The 24,721-nt window shown below is 38.8% G+C and overlaps 1 protein-coding gene across 1 annotated transcript in view; it reads right to left on the reverse strand.

Annotated features, from left to right (window-relative positions):
* Positions 1–24,721, reverse strand: part of SGTB (small glutamine rich tetratricopeptide repeat containing beta) — a 58,581-nt gene that overhangs the window by 23,648 nt on the left and 10,212 nt on the right. Inside the window, exons 3-5 of the mRNA XM_003265996.4 lie at positions 24,237–24,340; positions 19,380–19,449; positions 15,159–15,258 (exon numbers count right to left, since the gene is read on the reverse strand). Of these exons, the coding sequence (XP_003266044.1) occupies positions 15,159–15,258; positions 19,380–19,449; positions 24,237–24,340 (274 nt within the window). The remainder of the gene's footprint in view (positions 1–15,158; positions 15,259–19,379; positions 19,450–24,236; positions 24,341–24,721) is intronic.

Consider the following 24,721-nt stretch of genomic DNA (forward strand, 5'->3'; position numbering starts at 1 on the left):
ACCAAGTTGGAAAACACTCTGCAGGATATTATCCAGGAGAACTTCCCCAATCTAGCAAAGCAGGCCAACATTCAGATTCAGGAAATACAGAGAACGCCACAAAGATACTCCTCAAGGAGAGCAACTCCAAGACACATAATTGTCAGATTCACCAAAGTTGAAATGAAGGAAAAAATGTTAAGGGCGGCCAGAGAGAAAGGTCAGGTCACCCACAAAGGGAAGCCCATCAGACTAAGAGTGGACCTCTCAGCAGAAACCCTACAAGCCAGAAAAGAGTAGGGGCCAATATTCAACATTCTTAAAGAAAAGAATTTTCAACCCAGAATTTCAAATCCAGCCAAACTAAGCTTCATAAGTGAAGGAGGAATAAAATACTTTACAGACAAGCAAATGCTGAGAGATTTTGTCACCACCGGGCCTGCCCTAAAAGAGCTCCTGAAGGAAGCACTAAACATGGAAAGGAACAACCGGTACCAGCCACTGCAAAAACATGCCAAATTGTAAAGACCATCAAGGCTAGGAAGAAACTGCATCAACTAACGAGCAAAATCACCAGCTAACATCATAATGACAGGATGAAATTCACACATAACAATATTAACTTTAAATGTAAATGGGCTAAATGCTTCAATTACAAGACCCATCAGTGTGCGGTATTCAGGAAACCCCTCTCTTACCACTCCTATTCAACATAGTATTGGAAGTTCTGGCTAGGGCAATCAGGCAAGAGAAAGAAATAAAGGTATTCAAATAGGAAGAGAGGAAGTCAAATTGTCTGTGTTTGCAGATGACATGATTGTATATTTAGAAAACCCCATTGTCTCAGCCCAAAATCTCCTTAAGCTGATTAGCAACTTCAGCAAAGTCTCAGGATACAAAATCAATGTGCAAAAATCACAAGCATTCTTATACACCAATAGCAGACAAACAGAGAGCCAAATCATGAGTGAACTCCCATTCACAATTGCTTCAAATAGAATAAAATACCTAGGAATCCAACTTACAAGGGATGTGAAGGACCTCTTCAAGGAGAACTACAAACCACTGCTCAATGAAATAAAAGAGGATACAAACCAATGGAAGAACATTCCACACTCATGGGTAGGAAGAATCAATATCGTGAAAATGGTCCTACTGCCCAAGGTAATTTATACATTTAATGCCATCCCCATCAAGCTACCAATGACTTTCTTCACAGAATTGGAAAAAACTACTTTAAAGTTCATATGGAAACAAAAAAGAGCCCTCATTGCCAAGTCAATCCTAAGCCAAAAGAACAAAGCTGGAGGCATCATGCTACCTGACTTCAAACTATACTACAAGGCTACCGTAACCAAAATGGCATGGTACTGGTACTAAAACAGATATATAGACCAATGGAACAGAACACAGCCCTCAGAAATAATGCACATATCTACAACTATCTGATCTTTGACAAACCTGACAAAAACAAGAAATGGGGAAAGGATTCCCTATTTAATAAATGGTGCTGGGAAAACTGGCTAGCCATATGTAGAAAGTTGAAACTGGATCCCTTCCTTACACCTTATACAAAAATTAATTCAAGATGGATTAAAGACTTACATGTTAGAACTAAAACCATAAAAACCCTAGAAGAAAACCTAGGCAATACCATTCAGGACATAGGCATGGGCAAGGACTTCATGTCTAAAACACCAAAAGCAATGGCAACAAAAGCCAAAATTGATAAATGGGATCTAATTAAACTAAAGAGCTTCTGCACAGCAAAAGAAACTATCATCAGAGTGAACAGGAAACCTACAGAATGGGAGAAAATTTTTGCAACCTACTCATCTGACAAAGGGCTAATATCCAGAATCTACAATCAACTCAAACAAATTTACAAGAAAAAAACAAACCACCCCATCAAAAAGTGGGCAAAGGATATGAACAGACACTTCTCAAAAGAAGACATTTATGCAGCCAAAAAACACATGAAAAAATGCTCATCATCACTGGCCATCAGAGAAATGCAAATCAAAACCACAATGAGATACCATCTCACACCAGTTAGAATGGCCATCATTAAAAAGTTAGGAAACAACAGGTGCTAGAGAGGATGTGGAGAAATAGGAACACTTTTACACTGTTGGTGGGACTGTAAACTAGTTCAACCATTGTGGAAGTCAGTTTGGTGATTCCTCAGGGATCTAGAACTAGAAATACCATTTGACCCAGCCATCCCATTACTGGGTATATACCCAAAGGATTATAAATCATGCTGCTATAAAGACACATGCACACGTATGTTTATAGAAGCACTATTCACAATAGCAAAGACTTGGAACCAACCTAAATGTCCAACAACGATAGACTGGATTAAGAAAATGTGGCACATATATACCATGGAATACTATGCAGCCATAAAAAATGATGAGTTCATGTCCTTCGTAGGGACATGGATGAAACTGGAAACCATCCTCAGCAAACTATCGCAAGGACAAAAAACCAAACACTGCGTGTTCTCACTCATAGGTGGGAATTGAACAATGAGAACACATGGACACAGGAAGGGGAACATCATACACTGGGGCCTGTTGTGGGGTGGGGAGAGGGGGGAGGGACAGCATTAGGAGATATACCTAATACTAAATGACGAGTTAATGGGTGCAGCACACCAACATGGCACATGTATACATATGTAACAAACCTGCACATTGTGCATATGTACCCTAAAACTTAAAGTATAATAATAATAAAATTTAAAAAAAGAAAAAAAATCTTAATTTCTTCTTCCTTCCCTCCCTTCCTTCTATATTTCATTAAGATAGCATTTACAGCATAGAAAAATCTATACCAATAAGTTCTGCATTCTGATGTAAAACCATTGAAAATCCAACCAAACTAATTTTGAGGAATTAACTTAAATCACATTCTAATAGATAATGATATTCTATTACTGACAAGAATAAATCAAGCTGTTTTCTTTGTTCTATTCTTTGTGTACTTGTTTTTACTTAAAAAAATGCAATGATGGTATTTTAAATTATCTATAAATAAAGCCGTATGAATGTTAAAAAAATAGTTTGTTAGGGAATAATTTTTTATTCATATCACCAAACCCTACAGATTACCTATAAATTACAAAAGGAATAATAGATCTGATGGTCATCACCTTAAGATAGCAAACTTAGAGTCACCAGTAATGGGACAGTCTGAAAATATGTATCTCCTAACACAATGCAGTAAGTGGTACACATAATTATTTTTGTAGGCTTCATAACAAAATTTAACTTAAATTTAATCATGAGGAAGCACCATATAAATCCAGAATATGGCTCATTCTATAAGACAATTGGCCTGAACTCTTCAAAAATGTCTATCTCATGAAAAACAATCAATCAAAAAAGTCAGGGATACTTTTTAGATTAAAAGAGACTAAAGTGGCATAACAAAATACAATGCAAGAAACTTGGTTGGATTCTGGATAAAAAAACATAGCTATAAAAGATGTTTTGGGGACAAATGGAAAGATTTCAGTATTAATACTAATTTTCTTACATGTAAATGGTATGATAGTTACATGAAGTATATCCCTATTCTTGGGAGATATAGCTGAAGTATTTGGGATCAGCAAGAAAATTCTATGTATTTGTATAAGGCATATATACACCCCCACCCCCATATACCCCAACAGAAAGACAAAGAGAGGCCAGGTGTGGTGGCTCATGCCTGTAATCCCAGCACTTTGGGAGGTCGTGGTGGGTGAATCACGTCAGGCCAGGAGTTTGAGACCAGCCTGGCCAACATGGTGAAATCCTGTCTATACTAAAAATACAAAAATTAGCTGGGTGTCCCGTGGTCCTCGCTACTCAGGAGACTGAGGCGTGAGACTTGCTTGAACCTGGAAGGCAGAGGTTACAGTGAGCTGAGGTCATGCCACTGCACTCCAGGCTGGGTGACAGAGTGAGAGAAGGACAGGACAGTATGGGACGGGACGGGATGGGAAGGGAAGGAAAGGGAAGGAAGGGAAAGAGAGAAACCGAGAAAGAGAGAGAGGAAGGAAATAAGGAAGGAAGGAAGGAAGGAAGGAGCAAGGAAGGAAGGAATCAAGAAAGAAAGAAAGAAAGAAAGAAAGAAAGAAAGAAAGAAAGAAAGAAAGAAAGAAGGAGAGAGCAAGGAAGGAAGGAATCAGAAAGAAAGAAAGAAAGAAAGAAAGAAAGAAAGAAAGAAAGAAAGAAAGAAAGAAAGAAAGAGAAAGAAAGAGAGAAAGAAAGAAAGAGAGAAAGAAAGAAAGAAAGAAAAGAAAAGAAAGAAAGAAAAGAAAGAGAGAAAGAAAGAGGGGAGGGGAGGGAAGGAAGGAGGGAAGGAAAGAAGGAAGGAAGGAAGGAAGGAAGGAAGGAAGGAAGGAAGGAAAAGAGTGAGGAAGTAAACATGGCAAAATGTTTACCATTGATTCTATGATGAACATACATATAGAGAGAGATGTTCATCATACTATTCTCTCTCAGTAAGTTTAAATAGGTTTAAATTTGTTTTTTTCTTTAAATAGACACATATACATGCTGCCATGTCACTGTTTCATCAGTAGAAGTCATCAGGTAGAGACAACTTTCCCTTCTAAAATTCACTGAACCAATTCAGCTGACTTTTGTGGAACACCTATAATATGCTAGACACTGAACTCAAAACCACTATACAAAGATGAAGAGAATATCTCCCTGCCCTTCAACCTTTCCTAGTCTAATAGGGAAGCAGATATGCAAATAAACAAATATTATAATAAATTGCAAAAATGGAAGTATAGAAGGAAGAGGCAACACAGAGAAAGGTGTGGCTAACCCTATGTCAAGCTGTCTAACAGAACTTTTTGCAACAGAAAAGTTCTGTATCTGTACTATCCAATACAGTAGCACCTAGCCACATGTATGACTAATGAGCATTTGAAATATGCTAATGCAACTGAGGAATTGCTAATGCAATATTTAATTGTATTACATTTTAATTAATTTATATTTAAATCACCACATGTAGCTGGGAGCTACCATATAGGATAGCACCACTCCATAGGACATGGAGGGGAAGGGCATAGGGGCATGGTCAGGAGGTTGGGAGGAAAAGACATTAAGAAGACCAGGCGCAGTGGCTCACACCTGTAATCCCAGCACTTTGGGAGGCCGAGGTGGGTGGATCACCTGAGGTCAGGGGTTTGAGACCAGCCTGGCCAACATAGTGAAACCCCGTCTCTACTAAAACTACAAAAAAATTAGCCGGGCGTAGTGGCGGGAGCCTGTAGTCCCAGCTACTCAAGACGCAGGAGAATTGCTTGAACCTAGGAGGCAGAGGGTGCAGTGAGCCAAGATCGCGCCACTGCATTCCAGCCTGGGTGACAAGGAAAAAAAAGAAAAGAAATTAAGAAAGTCTTCCCAAAAGAAGCAACACCTAACAGAGTTTTTTGTCTTTTGTTTTTTGAGACAGAGTTTCGCTCTTGTGGCTCAGGCTGGAGTGCAGTGACGTGACCTCAGCTCACTGCAACCTCCGCCTCCTGGATTCAAGCAATTCTCCTGCCTCAGCCTCCAGAGTAGCTGGGAATACAGGCACGTACCACCACACCCAGCTAATTTTTTGTATTTTTGGCGGAGACGGGGGTTTCACCATGTTGGCCAGGCTGGTCTCGAACTCCTGACCTCAGGTGATCCACCCACCTCGGCCTCCCACAGCCTAATGAGTTTTGAAGGGTGACTAGTAGTTGACCAATTAGATAAGGTAGGAAATATTCTAGGCATAGGGGGAAGCACATACAAAGCATGGAGAGATGTCCCAACATGGTATTTTTAAGAAATCAGTAAGTTTCATATTACATGTGCATAGGTAGTAGAGAGAAGAAGAATAGGGTAGGAGGAAAAGTGAAGATAATGAAGTTGAGAGAAAAGAAAGAGCCTAGATTAGAAAAGATCTTATGCGTCATGTTGAGGAGCTTAAATTGGATCCTGTATGTATTTTGGAACTACTGAACAGAAAGCAAGCATTAGATGATCAATTTCACATCTTAGAAAAAAACGTTTTGGCAGAAGACAGGAGTGGGGAGTGCAAGCAGAAATGGAAAGCCATTTTGATGTCCCTATTGCACTAGTTCAACCAAAGTTAAGAACCTGGACTAAGGAGTAGGAAATAAATTAGCTATTTGGGAGGTGCATGGAAAAGGGAAACAGAAACAGAAAGACAACCTGAAATCTGGCTTCAGATTCTGACAATAAGATAAGCAATAAGCAGGGAGGATCAGACTCAGAGAGAAGAGTGGGTGTAAGGAAGGAGGGGGACTGTGTTTCAATCTTAACAGCTTTGGATCACAAACTGCAAGTTAGGGTGAAAGCAGATTTGTGCAGCTCACAAAAGGAACAGGAGAGGCGTCTGAGCCTCAGAGGCCAGGAAAGGAAAGAGAAGACAGGCTATATTTGAACATTCTGGAAGATGAAGCGAAACATGCCAGTGTCTGAACTGAATAACAATGTGGTCTGCGCTCTCTGCCTCTGTTGTCTGGTTATCAGGGCATAACTAATGAAATTTCAGTGGAACAGTACAGTCAGAGTCACATGTTTCCAGGCACCCTTGCTTTCTTCACCTTATTAGAAACAAAAGCATGAATATGATTTATGCTCTATTTTTACAGAAAGGCAGAAAAAAATCAAGCTACTTCACATTTCTCACATCATGCATAAATAAATTATGGCAAAAATCTATTCCTACAATTAAAGAAGCCTTATCTTGTTTTTGAAAGAAACAAATGTTGCAAGTCTAGGACTATGCTGGGGACTTTGTACATATTATCACTCCTTACAACTACCCTTTGAAGTGGATAATATCCTTATTTTACAAGTGAGGAAACTGAGGCTTAAAAAGATACAGTGACTGCCCAAGGTCATGTAGCTAGTAAGTGCAGAACAGAGATTCAACAACAAGCTCAAATCCCAGTGGACTGACTGACCACATGCTGCTCACAGAAGAGGAGGAAACAAAATGCGAAATGAGGCCTCTGTTCCCATCTTTCTCAGAGCTCACACGGCTACGTGCTGTCACTAGCATTTCTTATTACAATGGCCTGAGGCTTCTTGATTGTGCCTTTTATATTAAGCTCTCCAATCTGAAATGCCTTCCCCTCTCCTCCGCCTATCCAGTTCTACCGGTCCTTCAAATCCGACTCCAGTTCTCCATCACCTGAGAGGCCTTCCAAATTCCCTCCATCATGCTCTCTCTCTCTCCTGTCTTTTATTGCCTTAAGTCATTCAACTATCCATCCACCCCTGAAGCATGAGCTTACTATGAGTAAAGTACTCAGCACTGAAGTACAAAAGAAGTAAGAATATCGTGTCTGTGTAGGGACAGAAGACATCCAAAACTGTTGTTCATTTCATATTATGGAGAACTTGGTGGTGTTTTAGACCTATACTCAATCATTTGTTGTTTTATGTACACAAGTGTTAATGCGAATGGCTGGTTGCTTCAGTATCTTTTATACAATCATCCTACAAAAATTGGCTGAACTCCTACAAGGCACAGTATAAGGTGCTATAGGGGATACAAATAGATACAAGTGCCAATCTCTGCCCTTCACCTGAAGAAATAAAACAAATATGCATATAAGGCAGAACATATGATAAGCATATGATAAAACATATGACAAACCTACATAAATGTTACACATTGTGGCAAGTGCTAGAAGTATATTCAAAAAGCAAAACTACATGGTATGTTTACAAGGAAGGATTCAGGTTTTCCTTTTATCAAAGTGGAGCCTAAAGCATCAGTAGGATCCTAAAAGGCCAAAATGGAAGACAAGTACCAGAAAAGAAAGAGTCATGCTTAAGAAATGTGCCAGATGATAATTTTCTAACAAATTAAAAAGTCAGTTCTATAAAAAGTAATTAGTTCATCCTAGTGAGTTATGTAAAAAAATTTTGATTAGTAATAAAATTGTGAAAATGAATTTAAAATGAAGATTTAGATTGGCTATTCTGAGCTTTGAATTCTTGGCAGCCAGTTGGCAAAGAAAAATGGCAGAGGTAGCTGGCAAGATTACAGACTACTGAGATATTTACAGCTACTAGAGTCTCAAAAAAACCAAAGTGATCCTAAGGCTTTGTTTAGTACTTATATTAAATATATAAAGTTTTGTGATTATTTAATATTAAATAGCATGCTCTTTTACTGCACTTTTCAGGGAAAAAGATACAACTTAAGTGCAAAAGAGAAGCATAATTATTTATTTCAGTTTTACAAAAATTAAATAAAAAGCAAGAATAGGTATTGCCAAAAATTTCTTCTAATACAGTACTGGTGGATATAAGACTATTCTCATCAACAATAAACTTTGTAGGCTCACATTTTCCATATTTATACTTAAAAGTACATGGCTTATTGTGCTCTACAAATAAGAAATTTTGTGATAATATTTGTGTCTGGTTACAACATTTCACGACACTTACGTATTTATTTCAAGACTGCATATGCTAAAACATTAAAACATTATATAAATTAATCTGATTACACTTAACCATCAAACCACAGCTAAGAGAATTCATTCTCCACAAATTATTTGGATTTTCTATTTTGGGGAGCTATATTGATGATTAATAAAGGAATTTTTGTGTATGTGAAGAAGAAAATGAAGTTCTCTAGTGAGGCCAACTAAACTTCTTAAGGATACGACCTCCCACAAATAATAACTATAAAATCTGGACAACATTTAAAAAAATTGTTTTAACTAGAAGCAGCCCAGGTGGCCATAGATAGGAAAATAGCTAAGCAAACTGATATATTCAAACAATAGAATATTATTGATCAATAAAAAAGAATGAACTAATACACGCCACAACATGGTTGAATCTCAAAACCATAATGCCTTGCAAATAGTCTTGCACAGAAAGTATGTATGATTTCTTTCATATAAGACTCTAGAGGAAATGAATCTAATCTATTAAAACAGTGGTTACCTCTGGTGAGTGTTGTAGGCAACAGACTGTGAAGGGGTTTAAGGAACTTCCTGGACATCTGATGGTAGCTGGGATTACAGGCACCCTCCACCATGCCTGGCTAGTGATGGTAATTTTCAATATCTTGATAGAATTTTAGGTTACACGGGTTGTATGTATTTGTCAAAACTCCATGAAAGTACGGTTAAGATTTATGCATTTTTGTATGCAAATTTTACCCCCAAAAAAGTAAATACTAAACTCTAGTTAATGATATGCATGCTAAGTATTTAGGGAGGATATATACTGATGGCTGCAAGTTGACTTGAAATGCATCAAATGTACTATACTGCTTGATCTCCATAACAACCCTACAAGGTAAATACTAGTATTACCCACATTTTACAGATAGGGAAACCAAGGCATAGATGCACTAGGAAATTTGCTCAAGGTCACATAGGTAGTAAATGTCAGAGCCAGAAATTAGAATCCACAGAGTCTGGACCCATCAAAAATAAATAAGTGAGACCTAATTAAACTAAAAGGCTTCTGTACAGCAAAAGAAATAATCATCAGAGTAAACAGACAACCCACAGAATTGGAGAAAATATTTGCAAATTGTGCATCCAACAAAGGACTAATACCCAGAATCTACAAGAAACTCAAACAAATCAGCAAGAAAAAAACAAATTATCCCATTAAAAAGTGGGCAAATGACATGAATAGACATTTCTCAAAGTTATACAAATGGCCAACAAACATATGAAAAAACGCTCAACATCACTAATTATCAGGGAAATGCAAATTGAAACCACCATGAGATACCACCTTACTCTTGCAAGAATGGCTGTTATTAGAAAGTCAAAAAACAACAGATGTTGACATGTATGTGGTGAAAAGGGAATGCTTATACACTGCTAGTGGAAATGTAAATTAATACAATCTATATGGAAAACAGTATGGATATTTCTTAAAGAACTGAAACTAGAGTTACCATTCGATCCAGGAATCCCATTACTGGGTACCCACCCAAAGGAAAAAAAATCATTATATCCAAAAGACACCTGCACACATGTGTTTATTGCAGGACAATTCACAAGTGCAAAGATGTAGAACCAACTAAGGGCTCACTGGCCAATGAGTGGATAAAGAAAATGTGGTATATATGTATATACTATGGAATACTACTCAGCCACAAAAAAGAACAAGATAATGTCTTTTGCAGCAAGTTGGATGGAGCTGGAGATCATAACTCTAAGTGAAATAACTCAGGAATGGAAAACCAAATGCTGTGCATTCTCACTTATAAGTAGGAGCTAAGCTATTGGTACACAAAGGCATACGGAGTAGTATAATGTACTTTGGAGACTCAGAAGTGGGAGGATGAGAGGGAGATGAGAGTTAAAAAACTACATGTTGGGTACAATGTACACTACTCGGGTGATGGTTTCACTAAAATCTCAGACTTCACCACTATACAATTCATCCGTGTAACCAAAAACCACATGTACCCCCAAAACTACTGAAATACATATATCTTTTTAAAAGAGTCTGGGTTCAGAACCCCTGCTCTTAACCACTTCTCTATTATAGTTCCAGTAGTGGATTGGTTTGTTTGGTTTTTGTTTTTGCTTTTTAGTAGAGACAGGATTTCATCACACTGGCCAGGAACTGCGGACCTCAAGTGATCCATCCGCCTCAGCCTTCCAAAGTGCTGGGATTATAGGCGTGAGCCACTGCACCCAGGCAACTTGTTATTGATATAAGATAAGATATGGTACTCTTCTCAAGTTTGTGGATAACATGAAAACGGGAGGAAGAGCAAATTCATTACTTTACAGATTACTTACCAAAAAAGCTTTAAAAGCCAAATAAATAGAAGATTATAACAAGATAGAATTTGATAGGGGCAAAACGTAAGAGCCTGCATTTGAGTATAAGCAACCAATTGTTCCTCCAGTGGCAGTGCTAGTGCATAGCAGGTATTTGGTAAAAACCCATCAAATATATATACGATTGAGTTACATGATAGAATCTATGAAAAAAGAGGGCCATAATATACCAAAAGCAAAATATGAACTTAACAAATAATGCTAGAATATGCTGATATATAGTTATGTTATCTAGAAAGTAGATTAAATGAGAGTCTTACAAGACTGTTGGTCTAGTTAGACTAATGCCAGGTATACTGTGTTATCTTCTGGGAACTATATCTAACAGACAGAGGTAAACTGGAACAAGTTTCAAGTGAAGGTACAGGACTTAAAGCTGCACTACCTGAAGTATAACAGAAGAAACTTCAACCATTGAATGTGGAGAAAAGTGAACATGGCAGCAAATTTTAAAATGTAAAGTACTGTCATTAAAAAGAAGAATGAGCTGGGCGCGGTGGCTTATGCCTGTAATCCCAACACTTTGGGAGGCCGAGGCGGGTGGATCACGAGGTCAGGAGATCGAGACCATCCTGGCTAACGTGGTGAAACCCCATCTCTACTAAAAAAATACAAAAAAATTAGCCAGGCGTGGTGGTGGGCGTCTGTAGTCCCAGCTACTTGGGAGGCTGAGGCAGGAGAATGGCGTGAACCCAGGAGGCAGAGCTTGCAGTGAGCCAAGATCGTGCCACTGCACTCCAGCCTGGGCGACAGAGTGAGACTCCGTCTCACAAAAAAAAAAAAAAAAAAAAAAAAAAAAAAAGAAAAGAAAAAGAAGAATCATGGCTGGGCGTGGTTACTCAGACCTGTAATCCCAGCACTTTGGGAGGCTGAGGCAGGTAGATCACTTGAGGTCAGGAGTTCAACTCTGGCCTGCCCAAGATGGTGAAACCCCATCTCTACTAAAAATACAAAAATTAGCCGGGAGTGGTGGCACATGCCTGTGGTCCCAGCTACCTGGGAAACTGAGACAGAAGAATCACTTGAACCTAGGAGGTGGAGGTTGCAGTGAGCCAATATCCTGCCACTGCACTCCAGCCTGGGTGACAGAGCAAGACTCCGTCTCAAAAAAAAAAAAAAAAAAAAAGAATCATAATTATTCTGGAACTACCCTTAAGTAAAACCAACCAACAGAAGCTACAGGAGCTATAGGAAAACAAATTCACTGTCAATATAAGGAAGACCTTTCTAACAGATATAACCACAAAAGAAAAGGTAGGGGAAGAGAGTGCTATCTCAGAAAGGTGATAATATGATATATGATAAATATGATAATAATGAGTTTATGAAATATTGGACCAAGTTAACTTAAAGATCTCTTTCAAACCTAGGAAACTACTATAAAATAAAATGTGATAAGGCCATCATAACAAGTTTCGAATGGGTTAAAATAGTAATACCAGTAACCAAAACAGACTTGAGATGATAAAATTTAAATGAAAGGAAAAATAAGAAAATAGAAGTTATTTGTCAAGTCTGTAAATGGGGAGAGCTTTAAGTCTAAAAGCACTGGAATAAAATTCAAAGGAAAAGAAAAATTGGACTACATAAATTTTTAAAACTTTTACATATGAAAAACATTAAAAGGCAAATAAGACACACGGATTTTTGTTCTATATCTTTAATATAGGGATCTGCTGTCTGATACAGCAGCCATAAGCCACACGTGGCTATTTAAATTAAATTTTTTTTTTTTTTTTGAGACGGAGTCTTGCTCTGTCGCCCAGGCTGGAGTGCGGTGGCGCCATCTTGGCTCTCTACAAGCTCCGCCTCCTGGGTTCACACCATTCTCCTGCCTCAGCCTCCTGAGTAGCTGGGACTACAGGCGCCCGCCACCACGCCCGGCTAATTGTTTTTATTTTTTAGTAGAGATGAGGTTTCACCGTGTTAGCCGGGATGGTCTCGATCTGCTGACCTCGTGATCCACCCGTCGGCGTCCCAAAGTGCTGGGATTACAGGCGTGAGCCACCGCGCCTGGCCTAAATTAATTTTAAATTGATTTAGACATTAAAAATTTAGTTCCTCAATTGCTCTCTAGCCACATTTCAAGTGCTCAACAGCCACTGTGGCTAGTGGCAACTGAGTTGGACAGTACAGCTATACAGCATTTCAATCACTGTAGAAAGTTCTACTGGAACTTCAATATTTAAAACAGAATAATTTAATTCAGGGAATTTATTACATAAGGTGGTAAAAGAGCTGAGAGGCCAAACAGGGTTGTACAGCAATCCAGAAATTCACAACAGGAAGCCACTACCATCCCTAAGACTGAAGGACAAAGTACAAAGTCCAATACCGAAGGTCCCCTGGCAAAGACCAGAACCACAGTATGTGTCTCGGGTGGAAGTAGGAAGACAAGGATGAGAAGCAGCCCCTGCTGAATATACACCATGATGTTAAAAAATAAAATAAAAATGCAGAAAGAAATACCTGGACTTCTCTCTTCTTTCTACCCTCCAAATCTCCTGCCAGTACCTCCCTGGCTGAACCCATACAAAAGCCAGATGGTAAAGGAGCCTGGGAAATGCAGCCTATAGGGGTCAGACCCATGTTAAAAAGGACAGAGCCAAGAAACAGGAAGAAGGAAGTCTGGGGTCAAACAAGCTAAGAACTGGTACAGGTACTCCTCCTGCTGTGTCCTCACATGGCAAGAGGGACAGCGGAGCTCTCCAGAGTCTCTTTCATAAAGGTACTAATCCCCGCCTCATGACCTAATCACCTTCCAAAGGTCCCACCTCCAAATACCATCGCATTGGAGACTGGGCTTAAAATTCACATTAGTATATGAATTTTGAGGGGATAGAAACATTCAGTCTACAGAAGGTATAAATAGAAAATTTAGGAAAAAACAAATAAAAATGGCCAACATTTGAAAAATATCCAACCTCACCAGTACTTAAATATAAATTAGAACAATATGAAAACAAGATTAAATTAGCAATAATTAATCATTTGCATACTTAGTGCTGATCAAGGGCATAGCCAAAACAGATACATTCCTAGGGAGAGAATTTTCAAAATATTTTCAAAGAAGGTGGGACAATTTTTTAATTTGCATCAACAATTTTAAAAATAATTTACACTTCTATATCTACTAAGTGCATTTCCAGGGATAAATCCAAAGTCCAGAAAATCTAAAGCATGAAAAATATTTTAGAAACAACAGATGTTCATTGCAGCTTTATGTAATAATATTGAAAAAAAATGGAAGCAACCTCAATGTCCACCAGTAGGTCAATAGGTAAGTAAACTAAGGTATGTTTATCTCCTTATTCAAAAATAACCCTTGCTGAGTACTTCTTTGCTAGCCACAATGATAGGTGCTGGAAATATAAAAAAGAATAAGCAGTAGTATAGAGACTAATTTGTAACCATTTAAATAATGCTTATGAAAGATTGCAATAAAATAAGGACATATTTTTGATAAGACCAGTGAACAAAGGTGAATCTAAAAATGAATAAACTGGCCGAGTGTGGTGGCTCATGCTTGTAATTCCAGCACTTTGGGAGGCCAAGGCAGGTGGATCACTTGAAGTCAGGAGTTCAGGACCAGCCTGGCCAACAGGAACAGTGAAACCCCATCTCCACCAAAAAAAAAATACAAAAAATAGCCAGGCATGGTGGTGTGCACCTGTAGTCCACCTGGTGTCCTAGCAGAGGCTGAGTTGGGAGAATCACTTGAACTCAGGAGGCAGAGGTTGCAGTGAGCTGAGATCATGCCACTGCACTCCAGCCTGGGTGACAGAATGAGACCACGTCTCAATAAAAATGAAAATAAAAATGAATAAATTTAGGCCGGGCGCGGTGGCTCACACCTGTAATCCCAGCACTTTGGGAGGCTGAGGCGGGCAGATCACGAGGTCAGGGGATTGAGACCATCCTGGCTAACATGGTGAAACCCCGTCTCTACTAAAAATACAAAAAAATTAGCCAGGCGTGGTGACAGGCGCCTGTAGTCCCAGCTACTTGGGAGGCTGAGGCAGGAGAATGGAGTGAACCCGGGAGGCGGAGCTTGCAGTGAGCCGAGATCATGCCACTGCACTCCAGCCTGGGTGACACAGCAAGACTCTGTCTCAAAATAAATAAATAAATAAATAAATAAATTTATGTAAGACAAAATATGCTAACAGATTAATAACTGGTTGCCTCTGAGTGGTGAGTTTGTAAGTTTTTCTTCCTTCTTTATATTTTTCTGAACTTTCAAAATTTTCTAAATAATTAAGATTTGCATTTTCCTTCAGAGCTATTAATCTAAATGTTTAAGAATTGTAAACCTGCCACAATAGTGCTAGTTTACCTGTTGCAATAGTAAACTGCATTATTGGGATCCAATTCTATTGCCTGTGTGTAACAATCCACTGCAGCAGCATAATTTTCTTCTTTCATGTGGTTATTGCCTAAAATAAAGTAACCAGTATGTACAGTAAGTATAATATACATTAAAAGCATACACTCTGATAGACACATTTTAATCGTGGAAACTATAATTATATGAAAGTTGGCCTCATGATTTTTCAGTCACACTGGAAAAAGTTTTACGTTGTACTATAGAGTTGATATTATTTAGCTTTCAGTGTGTGTGAATCATTTTAACAATGCGAAGTCTTTTAAAAAATTAATGTTTATATGCCTTATAAAATCCAGACTTAAAAGAGTAAATGCAACAATTATGACTATCTCATGGCAAAAGTGAATCTCTTCTCACCTTCCTTATCTTCATCTCTCTCCTCCCTTTTACAGCTGCCCCAGCCCGTTCCAGATGCAACACCCTCCCTAATCACCATCTCAATCTGGACCTGGTCTTCCACTCTTTCCCTGTTAAAACACACATCTGCTGATAATCAAGTTCTCAGAACACTGCTGAGGATAAGCTGATAAAACTAATCATGCTATCATGATAGTGGCAGATAATATTTTTATGTGCTGTCCCTTCCAGAGTTAGATTCTTTTTAAAAGGGGATTTGAAGAGATTAATTTCTAGAAAGAGAATTTCAGATACCATGGCTAGCCTGCAAAGTACTGATTTTCAGGAAGGGCATCTGCAGATACATCTGGCAGTAATTTAGCTAAGTTAATAAAATGTCAGCAAAATAAGAGATTTCCTATGGGTATTTTTTGTATACAATTAAATGAAAAAGTAGTGTCCTCTGCACTTGTAAGAACCAATGTTCAAAACATGTCTGGGCGTGGTGGCTCATGCCTGTAATCCCAACACTTTGGGAAGTGAAGGTGGGAGGATCACTTGAGGCCAGGAGTTCGAGACCAGCCTGGACAATATAGTGGGACCCCCATCTCAACAAAAAGAATAATTAAAAAAATTAGCCAGGCGCAGTGGTGCACGCTTGTAGTCCCAGCTACTTGGAGGCTGAGGCAGGAATATCACATAAACTCAGGAGGTTGAAGCTGCAGTGAGCCGTGATTGTGCCACTGCATTCCAGCATGGGTGACAGAGTGAAACCCTGTCTTTAAAAAAAAAAAAGAAAAAAAAAGAAAATATTAGAAACAATGGAGATTAGGAGGAATGATTTACATCTCAAAGGTATCTGTGATTCTTTCCAGTTTTCTTAAACCAGAAACTCTCACATTAGCCTTGTTCTTAATAGATCATTAGCTGCTTAACAGGAAGAGTGGGGCATAAATTTCCAAGGAACAAAAACAGAATATTCAAATTACTGTAAATTAGGAATCAAAAATGAATATAAAGGGTGACTGCTAATAAGCACACGGTTTTTGTTTGGGGGGTTATAAAAATGTTCTGTAGGCTGGGTATGATGGCTCATCCTTGTAATCCCAGCACTTTGGGAGGGCAAGGCAGGACTATGGCTTGAGCCCAGGAATTAGAAACCAGCCTGGGCAACATGGTGAAACCCTATATCTACAAAAAAAAAAATTAGCCGGGGTGGTGGCATGTGCCTGTAGTCCCAGCTACTCAGGAGGCTGAAGTGGGAGGATTGCTTGAGCCCAGGAGGTTGAGGCTGCAGTGATCTATACTATTGCCACTGCACTCCACCCTGATCGAAAGAGTGAGACCCTATCTCAAGAAAAAAAAAAATTTCTATAATTGATTATGGTAATGGCTGCACAACTCTGTGAATATACGAGAAACTAATGCATTGTACCCTTTAAAGAAGTAAATTGTATGATATATGAATTATATCGCAACAAATATCTTTTCTAGTTAAAAAAATTAATTTGGATCTTCCCCAAAAAAGAAATCAATAGAAAGCCTCTAAGGAAACTGAGAGGATAACATTGTTTTTTATGAAGAAACAAAAAGTTTATATTAGCAAAGATAGTTTGATTTCCATGTCAAACATTTTAATTTTCTAGGTTATTGAGACTTTGATGTTGCTATTGGGCTCTTTGTCTTGATGGCATTTTATGATTACATTATAAAACTGTATTGTATGTCTTTTCCTGTGTCACCTCAAAGGTGTAGATATCATAATGTATATATACATACCACAAATATTATACACATGTATACTATAAGTTAATGATAAAAGTCTTAACATATTTAACATATAAAATATTTAACATATAAAATACTTAACATATAAAAATTCAGGATTGGGTGCAGTGGCGCACATCTGTAATCCTGGCACTTTGGGAGGCCGAGGTGGGTGGATCACCTGAGGTCATGAGTTCGAAACCAGCCTGGCCAACATGGTGAAACTCCATCTCTATTAAAAATACAAAAATTAACCGGGCTTGGTGGCATATGCCTGTAGTCCCAGCTACTCGGGAGGCTGAGGCAGGAGAATCACTTGAACCTGGGAGGCAGAGGTTGCAGTGAGCCAAGATTGCACCACTGCACTCCAGCCTGGGCGACAGAGCCAGACTCCATCTCAAACAAAAACAAAGTAGCAAAAAGAAATATTGACAAAAATATCAAAGACAATGTTATTTAGGATTACAAAATTATCTGTCTAGGTAAGTAAGACATGCTCAAACAGTATCACGTAACACTACACAGCCATTAAAAACAGTGATCTAGGCCAGGCATGGTGGCTCAAGCGTGTAATCTCAGCACTTTGGGAGGCTGAGGCGGGTGGATCACATGAGGTCAGTAGCTCAAGACCAGCCTGGCCAACGTGGTGAAACCCCATCTCTACTAAAAATACAAAAAAAATCACCAGGCGTGGTGGCACGCGCCTATAATCCCAGCTACTCGGGAGGCTGAGGCAGGAGAACTGCATGAACCCAGGAAGCAGAGGTTGCAGTGAGCCGAGATCCTGCCACTGCACTCCAGCCTAGGCGGCAGAGAGAGACTCTGTCTCAAAAAAAAAAAACAAAAAACAAAAACCACAGTGATATAGGTATATATTTACAGACCTAGAGAAATGACCATGCCCAAGGAATAGAAACAGTATAATTGTTTCATATCCATCTTTTTAGATACCAGGTGATTTTATATATACACAAACACACACACACACACACACACACCACACACACACACAAATTTTTTTTTGAGATGGAGTCTCCCTCTGTTGCCAGGTTGGAGTGCAGTGGCGTGATCTCGGCTCACTGCAACCTCCACCTGCCGGGTTCAAGCAATTCTCCTGCCTCATCCTCCTGAGTAGCTGGGATTACAGGCACACACCACCATGCCCAGCTAATTTCTGTATTTTTAGTAGAGACGGGGTTTCACCATGTTGGCCAGGATGGTCTTGATCTCCTGACCTCGTGATCCACCCATCTCAGCCTCCCAAAGTGCTGGGATTACAGGTGTGGACCACCATGCCCGGCCGTGATATATATTTTTTAACTCAACTGCCTTCTTCAAGGTATGAAATAAAGAAAAGGCTAGAAAATGTTTCTGAACATAGCATATTCCCTAGTAACCCTCTGTCTATATATAGAACAGAGGATTTATTGGCTGTCACTCACTGCTAAAGATAAGGACTATACCCTACAGCTTTGTAGTACAAATCTTACAGGCCTGACTTGGCTCTCATCTATAGCTTAACATAGCTGACATAATGGAAAAATGGAACACAAATCCTCAACAGTGACTTATTTCTTAAAACCAAGAATGCTTCAATAGCCAACTAGTATAAAATTTAATAATGTAGTAATCAAAAGTGCTAGCTAATAAACAAGTACCATGTGCCTACCTTAACAAATTTCAAAGAACTCAAAAACACTAAACATATGAAAGCTAAAATAATGCTGAAAACTATTTTCCTCTTTTTAAGTTAAAGAAGAATTTGAGATCCTACAGTATAAGTAGCAAAAACAGTCAGAAGCAATTTGCCCTTAAGTTATGTGTTCTGCAACTTTTACTCACAATAGATCTGCTTCTCTTAAAGCAAGCCGTAACTGTACTGCCCACAAGCCATTCTGTACTTCCAGGCTTCTTACCCCTCACATTCATTTCTGTTTCGTAATTGCCATGTGCACTTATGACAATTTAGTCTTGGTGGTGTAATCAGAACTATATCAATTGACAGTAATTTCCTCCACAGTTTCAGAAAGCTTTACTAAGTACGTCATTTTTGTATGAAATATTCACCTTCATCTTTTAATTGGTCAGCTTTTCCCACATCTTCAGGCACTGAGTTTGAAAGGGGCAGAACGTCATTCTGAAATTAAATAAAAATCAATGCACTTCCCTTTAGCTGCATAAAGAATCATCCTAGAGTACTATAAAGTAATAATAAATTACCCACATTTTAAATCATCTGTAACTCCACATCATGAAATCAAATTCCTAAATAATAGTATTAACAAAAATAGGGGACAAGTCCTCTCATATATTTTTTATTAGAAATATGAATATGTGTGAGTGGGTGTGGTGGCTAATGCCTTAATCCCAGCACTTTGGGAGGTTAAGGTGGGTGGACAGCTTGAGCTCAGGAGTTCGAGACCAGCCTGGGCAATATGGTGAAACCCTGTCTCTACAGAAAACACAAAAATTAACAAGGTGTGGTGGCATGTGCCTGTAGTCCCAGCTATTTGGGAGGCTGAGGTAGGAGGATGGCTTGAGCCCAGGAGGCAGAGGTTGCAGTGAGCTGAGATCAAGGCACTGTACTCCAGGCTGGGCAACAGAGTCAGGCCCTGTCTCAAAAAATAAGAATATGAAGAATATGTGAATCAAAGTTTTAAAAAATGTGCATTTCCCATACCCGGCAATCCTACCTCATAAACAAAAAAATGGAATTAGTATGTAAAGCATAGGAATAGAAATATGATCAAGCGATTGTTTATATTAGTGAAAATTTTGGAACAAAATGTCTAATATCCTATCTAAGATATACCCTACTAAGTTAAAATCACAATCTACAAAAAATCATTTTTAATATGATATTATATAAATATGTTCACACACACATTAAACACAGCCTGGAAAGATAGGTATCAGAAGTAAAATTTTAATTTCTTGTATCTTTCCATATTGTCTAATTTTTTTTTTTTTTTTTAGATGGAGTCTTGCTCTTTTGCCAGGCTGGAGTGCAATGGCATGATCTCGGCTCATTGCAATCTCTGCCTCCCAGGTTCAAGAAATTCTCATGCCTCAGCCTCCCGAGTAGCTGGGACTACAGGTGCGTGCCACCACACCCAGCTAATTTTTGTATTTTTAATAAAGACGGGGTTTCACCACGTTGGCCACGATGGTCTAGATCTCTTGACCTTGTGATCCACCCGTCTCGGCCTCCCAAAGTGCTGGGATTACAGGCGTGAGCCACCGCGCCCGGCCGTGTTTTCTTATCTTTTAGTAAAATTAATATATGTTCATTGTTTTAAAAAAGTTGGGGCTGGGTGTCGTCAGCAGCCACCACACCTGGGTAATTTTTTTATTTTGTATAGAGACAGGGTCTCCCTATGTTACTCAGGATGGTCTCAAACTCCTAGCTTAAGCAATCCTCCCACGTTGGCCTCCCAAAGTGTTGGGATTATAGGCATGAGCCACCATGCCCAGCCCTATGTACTGTAGTATATATCCATCATTACCTTTGTCTTGATTAGAGTTTCCACAAAATTGATAGCTCTACATCAGAAATATATTTTGCAAATTAGACATAAAGATTCACAAGTAAAAAAAATCACTGACAAAGTATATGGGTCTTGTCCTTATTTTTTTTTTAAATCATTATCTACTAATCAATTTTCCTAAGCATAAAATATTGGAATAAAAGTATAGAAACAAAATGAGAACCTTCCTAAGTAGAGGTCACTACTTAAAACTGACTGTAGTTACTCAGGATCTAAATATAATTCAAAGACACATTATTGTCCTATAGCACTTGGCTTTAGGGTTCCTTGTATTTTAAATTTTCCAATAAGCCTAGGCACTTTACACATGGGAAAAAGTGATTTGGGGGTCAGAAAAATAGCATATTAAAAAATAGATTATAATCTCTTCTGTCTTCCCAATCCTTCTGAATTATTTGTGAAAACTGCCACTGTTTTATACTTTGAAAACTAATTATCATATTCATTGCATAAATTTGAGCAGTTCACCATGTGGGGGCAAGAGCTACCTATTTTAAATAAAGGGAATGAATCCACTTGATATATAAACATAATTGGAGAAAAAAATAGAAAAGCAGTATCCTAAAGATAAAATGACCAATATAACAACCAAGTACACTTGGTGAGACAAATAATTTCTTTAATTACAACAATCTTGATGCTATTTCAGGTGAATTTACACTTTCTCTGCCATATTCTGTTAACAAACATATATGGAATGAAGCCATAGCTGTAAAATATATACACCATGGAATACTATGCAGCCATAAAAAATGATGAGTTCGTGTCCTTTGTAGGGACATGGATGAAACTGGAAAACATCATTCTCAGTAAACTATCACAAGGACAAAAAACCAAACACTGCATGTTCTCACTCATAGGTGGAAATTGAACAATGAGAACTCATGGACACAGGAAGGGGAACATCACACTCCGGGGACTGTTGTGGGGTGGGGGGAGGGGGGAGGGACAGCATTAGGAGATATACCTAATGCTAAATGACGAGTTAATGGGTGCAGGAAATCAACATGGCACATGGATACATATGTAACAAACCTGCACATTGTGCACATGTACCCTAAAACCTAAAGTATAAAAAAAAAAAAAAAAAAAAAAAGAATTATGAGACCAGGCATGGTGGCTCACGCCTGTAATCCCAGCACTTTGGGAGGCCAAGGCAGGCGGATCATGAGGTCAGGAGTTCAACACCAGCCTGGCCAAGATGGGGAAACCCCATCTCTACTAAAAATACAAAAATTAGCCAGGGCCAGGTGCGGTGGCGGGTGCCTGTAATCCCAGCTACTCGGGAGGCTGAGGCAGGAGAATCACTTGAACCCAGCAGGCAGAAGTTGCAGTCAGCTGAGATCGTGCCACTGCATTCTAGCCTGGGCAACACGGCAAGACTCTGTCTCAAAAAAAAAAAAAAAAAAAAAAAAAATTAGCCAGGTGTGGTGGCGCGCACCTGGAGGCCCAGCTACTCGGGAGACTGAGGCAGGAGAATCGCTTGAACCCAGGAGGTGGAGGCTGCAGTGAGCTGAGATCGCGCCACTGCATTCCAGCCTGGGTGACAGGGCGAGACTCCATCTCAAAAAAAAAAAAGAAATATGATACCACATATAACACAACTGAAGATATACTAGGCAGCCAGTTTCAATAAACTGTATTTTAACAATAGTGAGCAACAAATTTCTTATAATTAAATGCAATCAGGGAGATACAGCAAAAGAAAGAAAAAGCTTTATTCAAACAGACGGTAAAAGTCAATTAGAGCTTCCTGAGAAGAAAAAAAAAAAAAGAAGTAGTTCTAATATCTTCAGTATTAAGTCAATGGTGACAGTAGCTAAAGAGTGAGCAAATCTAAGAACTGTCTCAAGCACAGGCCTCACATACCTGACAGCAAAGAAGGTCTGCTTTAGCCATAACCATATCTAGCCACTGAAACAGGGTTCCCTGAGGGGACCACAGGCCCAGACAATGAAAGAACCACAGCCCACCATCACCAAAGGGAAGAAAAAGGGAGCTCCCTGATGAGGAACAGAGGTAAACATCACTGTCTCCTTATATCTTGTCATACAATAAGAATTCATCTGTTTGATGAATTAATGTATAACTGCATTATTTTTCTCCAAAGTGTAATAAAAGGGAATGATTTACTGCCAAGTTGCCATCTTCATTGCAACTCTAACAACCTCTTCCCAAGAAGTTCTAGAAACAGAGCCTGGAAGATCCAGTCAAGTGTGGTATTGTCAGCAATGTCCACTCCAGACTGAAGTGTACAAGATATGTTTCAGCTTCACTCCAGAATTCTTCATTATATACTAAAGCTCAAGTACTGAGTTAGAAAAACAAAAGGTGCCCATGAGGCACCACATTGTCATAAAGAAACATGTGGGGCCAGGTGTGGTGGTTCACAGCTATAATCCGAGCACTTTTTGGAGGCCAAGGCAAGACGATGGTTTGAGCCCAGGAGTTCAAGACCAGCCTAGGCAACAAAACAAACAAAGACCCCGTCGCTACTAAAAAACAAAAACAAACAAACAAACAAACAAAAATTAACTGGGTGTAGTGGTGTGTGCTTGTAGTCCTAGCTACTTGCGAGTCTAAGGTGGGAGAATTGAGGACTGCTTGAGCCCAGGTGGTTGAGGCTGCAATGAGCCATGATCACACCACTAGACTGCAGGCTGGGTGACAGAGAGAGACCTGCCTCAGAAAAAAGAAATAAACAAATGGGAGTTCACCCACATGTGGGAGCCCTAAACTCACTAAACTTAGCATTTTTCAGACAGTCTTATGGTCTGTTTCCTGAAAAGACCAGAAACCCAAGACCATGTATAAACAGTCCCCAGGAGCAGGGATCAGAAAACTTGGATTTCAGTCTTAGTTTTGCACAGTGACCCTTAACCTTTCCCTGTTTTAAAGAGCCCCATCAATGGGCAAATTTGATGAATTCTGCTTCAGAAATGATTATTCAATTCCAGAGGAATCTATTTCTGCATGGCTGCTTCCTAGACATTAAAACTTTTTAAACCTGTATTCCACACTTTAGGGAAACATCAATTCAGTTGCTGGAAATCAAAAAATACTCAGATTCATTGAAATGACATTCAAGAAAAAAAAAATACTCAGATACTGTAAAGAACTTAAAAGTCGACTAATACATATCATTAAATATAAAAGGTGAGAAGATGAAAATAGTTATCAATATGAAAAGCTAAAGTACATTAAATGAGTTATATTTTAGATACCCAATTATATCCATATACACAGGCTATTTACCTTATACACAGGATGAAGTTAATTACTTATATACCTGGCCCCTCAACTATTAACAATCTATTAACATAAAATTGTAGTCATACTTATATCAGTTAATAATGAGAAAATAATGACAACATACCTTACAGAAGGAATTGGTAAACATTTCTGTCAAAGGCTGTGAAACTGCTAGGTGTGTATCTTCTGGGCTGATCTTAAAAACTGTCTCCAAGCACTGAATTGCAACTTGAAATAAATTTTAATAGTAAAAAATAATTAGCAATTTTAAAAAAGAAACAAGTTTTTTTTTCTGATAGAAATGCAATGTATGGAAATTCAGTATTTATGATCACAGAACATAAGGAAAACATTGATTCAGCTGCAAAGAAATTTCTGTTTATAGACTAGCTATCGAAGGAAAACACACTGATTTTCCTTCTTCCTTCCTCCCCCTTACACTCTCCCTTCCCCTTCCCTCCCTTTCTTTCTTTCTTTCTTCCTAATTTTTTTTTTAGAGACAAGGTTTCACTTTGTGGCCAGGCTGGAGTGCAGTGGCACAATTATAGCTCACTGTTGCCTTGACTTCCTGGGCTCAAGGGATCCCCCTGCCTCAGCTCCCTTAGTAAT

The sequence above is a fragment of the Nomascus leucogenys genome, chromosome 18 (assembly GCF_006542625.1).
Source record: "Nomascus leucogenys isolate Asia chromosome 18, Asia_NLE_v1, whole genome shotgun sequence".
Classification (NCBI taxonomy): Eukaryota; Metazoa; Chordata; class Mammalia; order Primates; family Hylobatidae; genus Nomascus; species Nomascus leucogenys.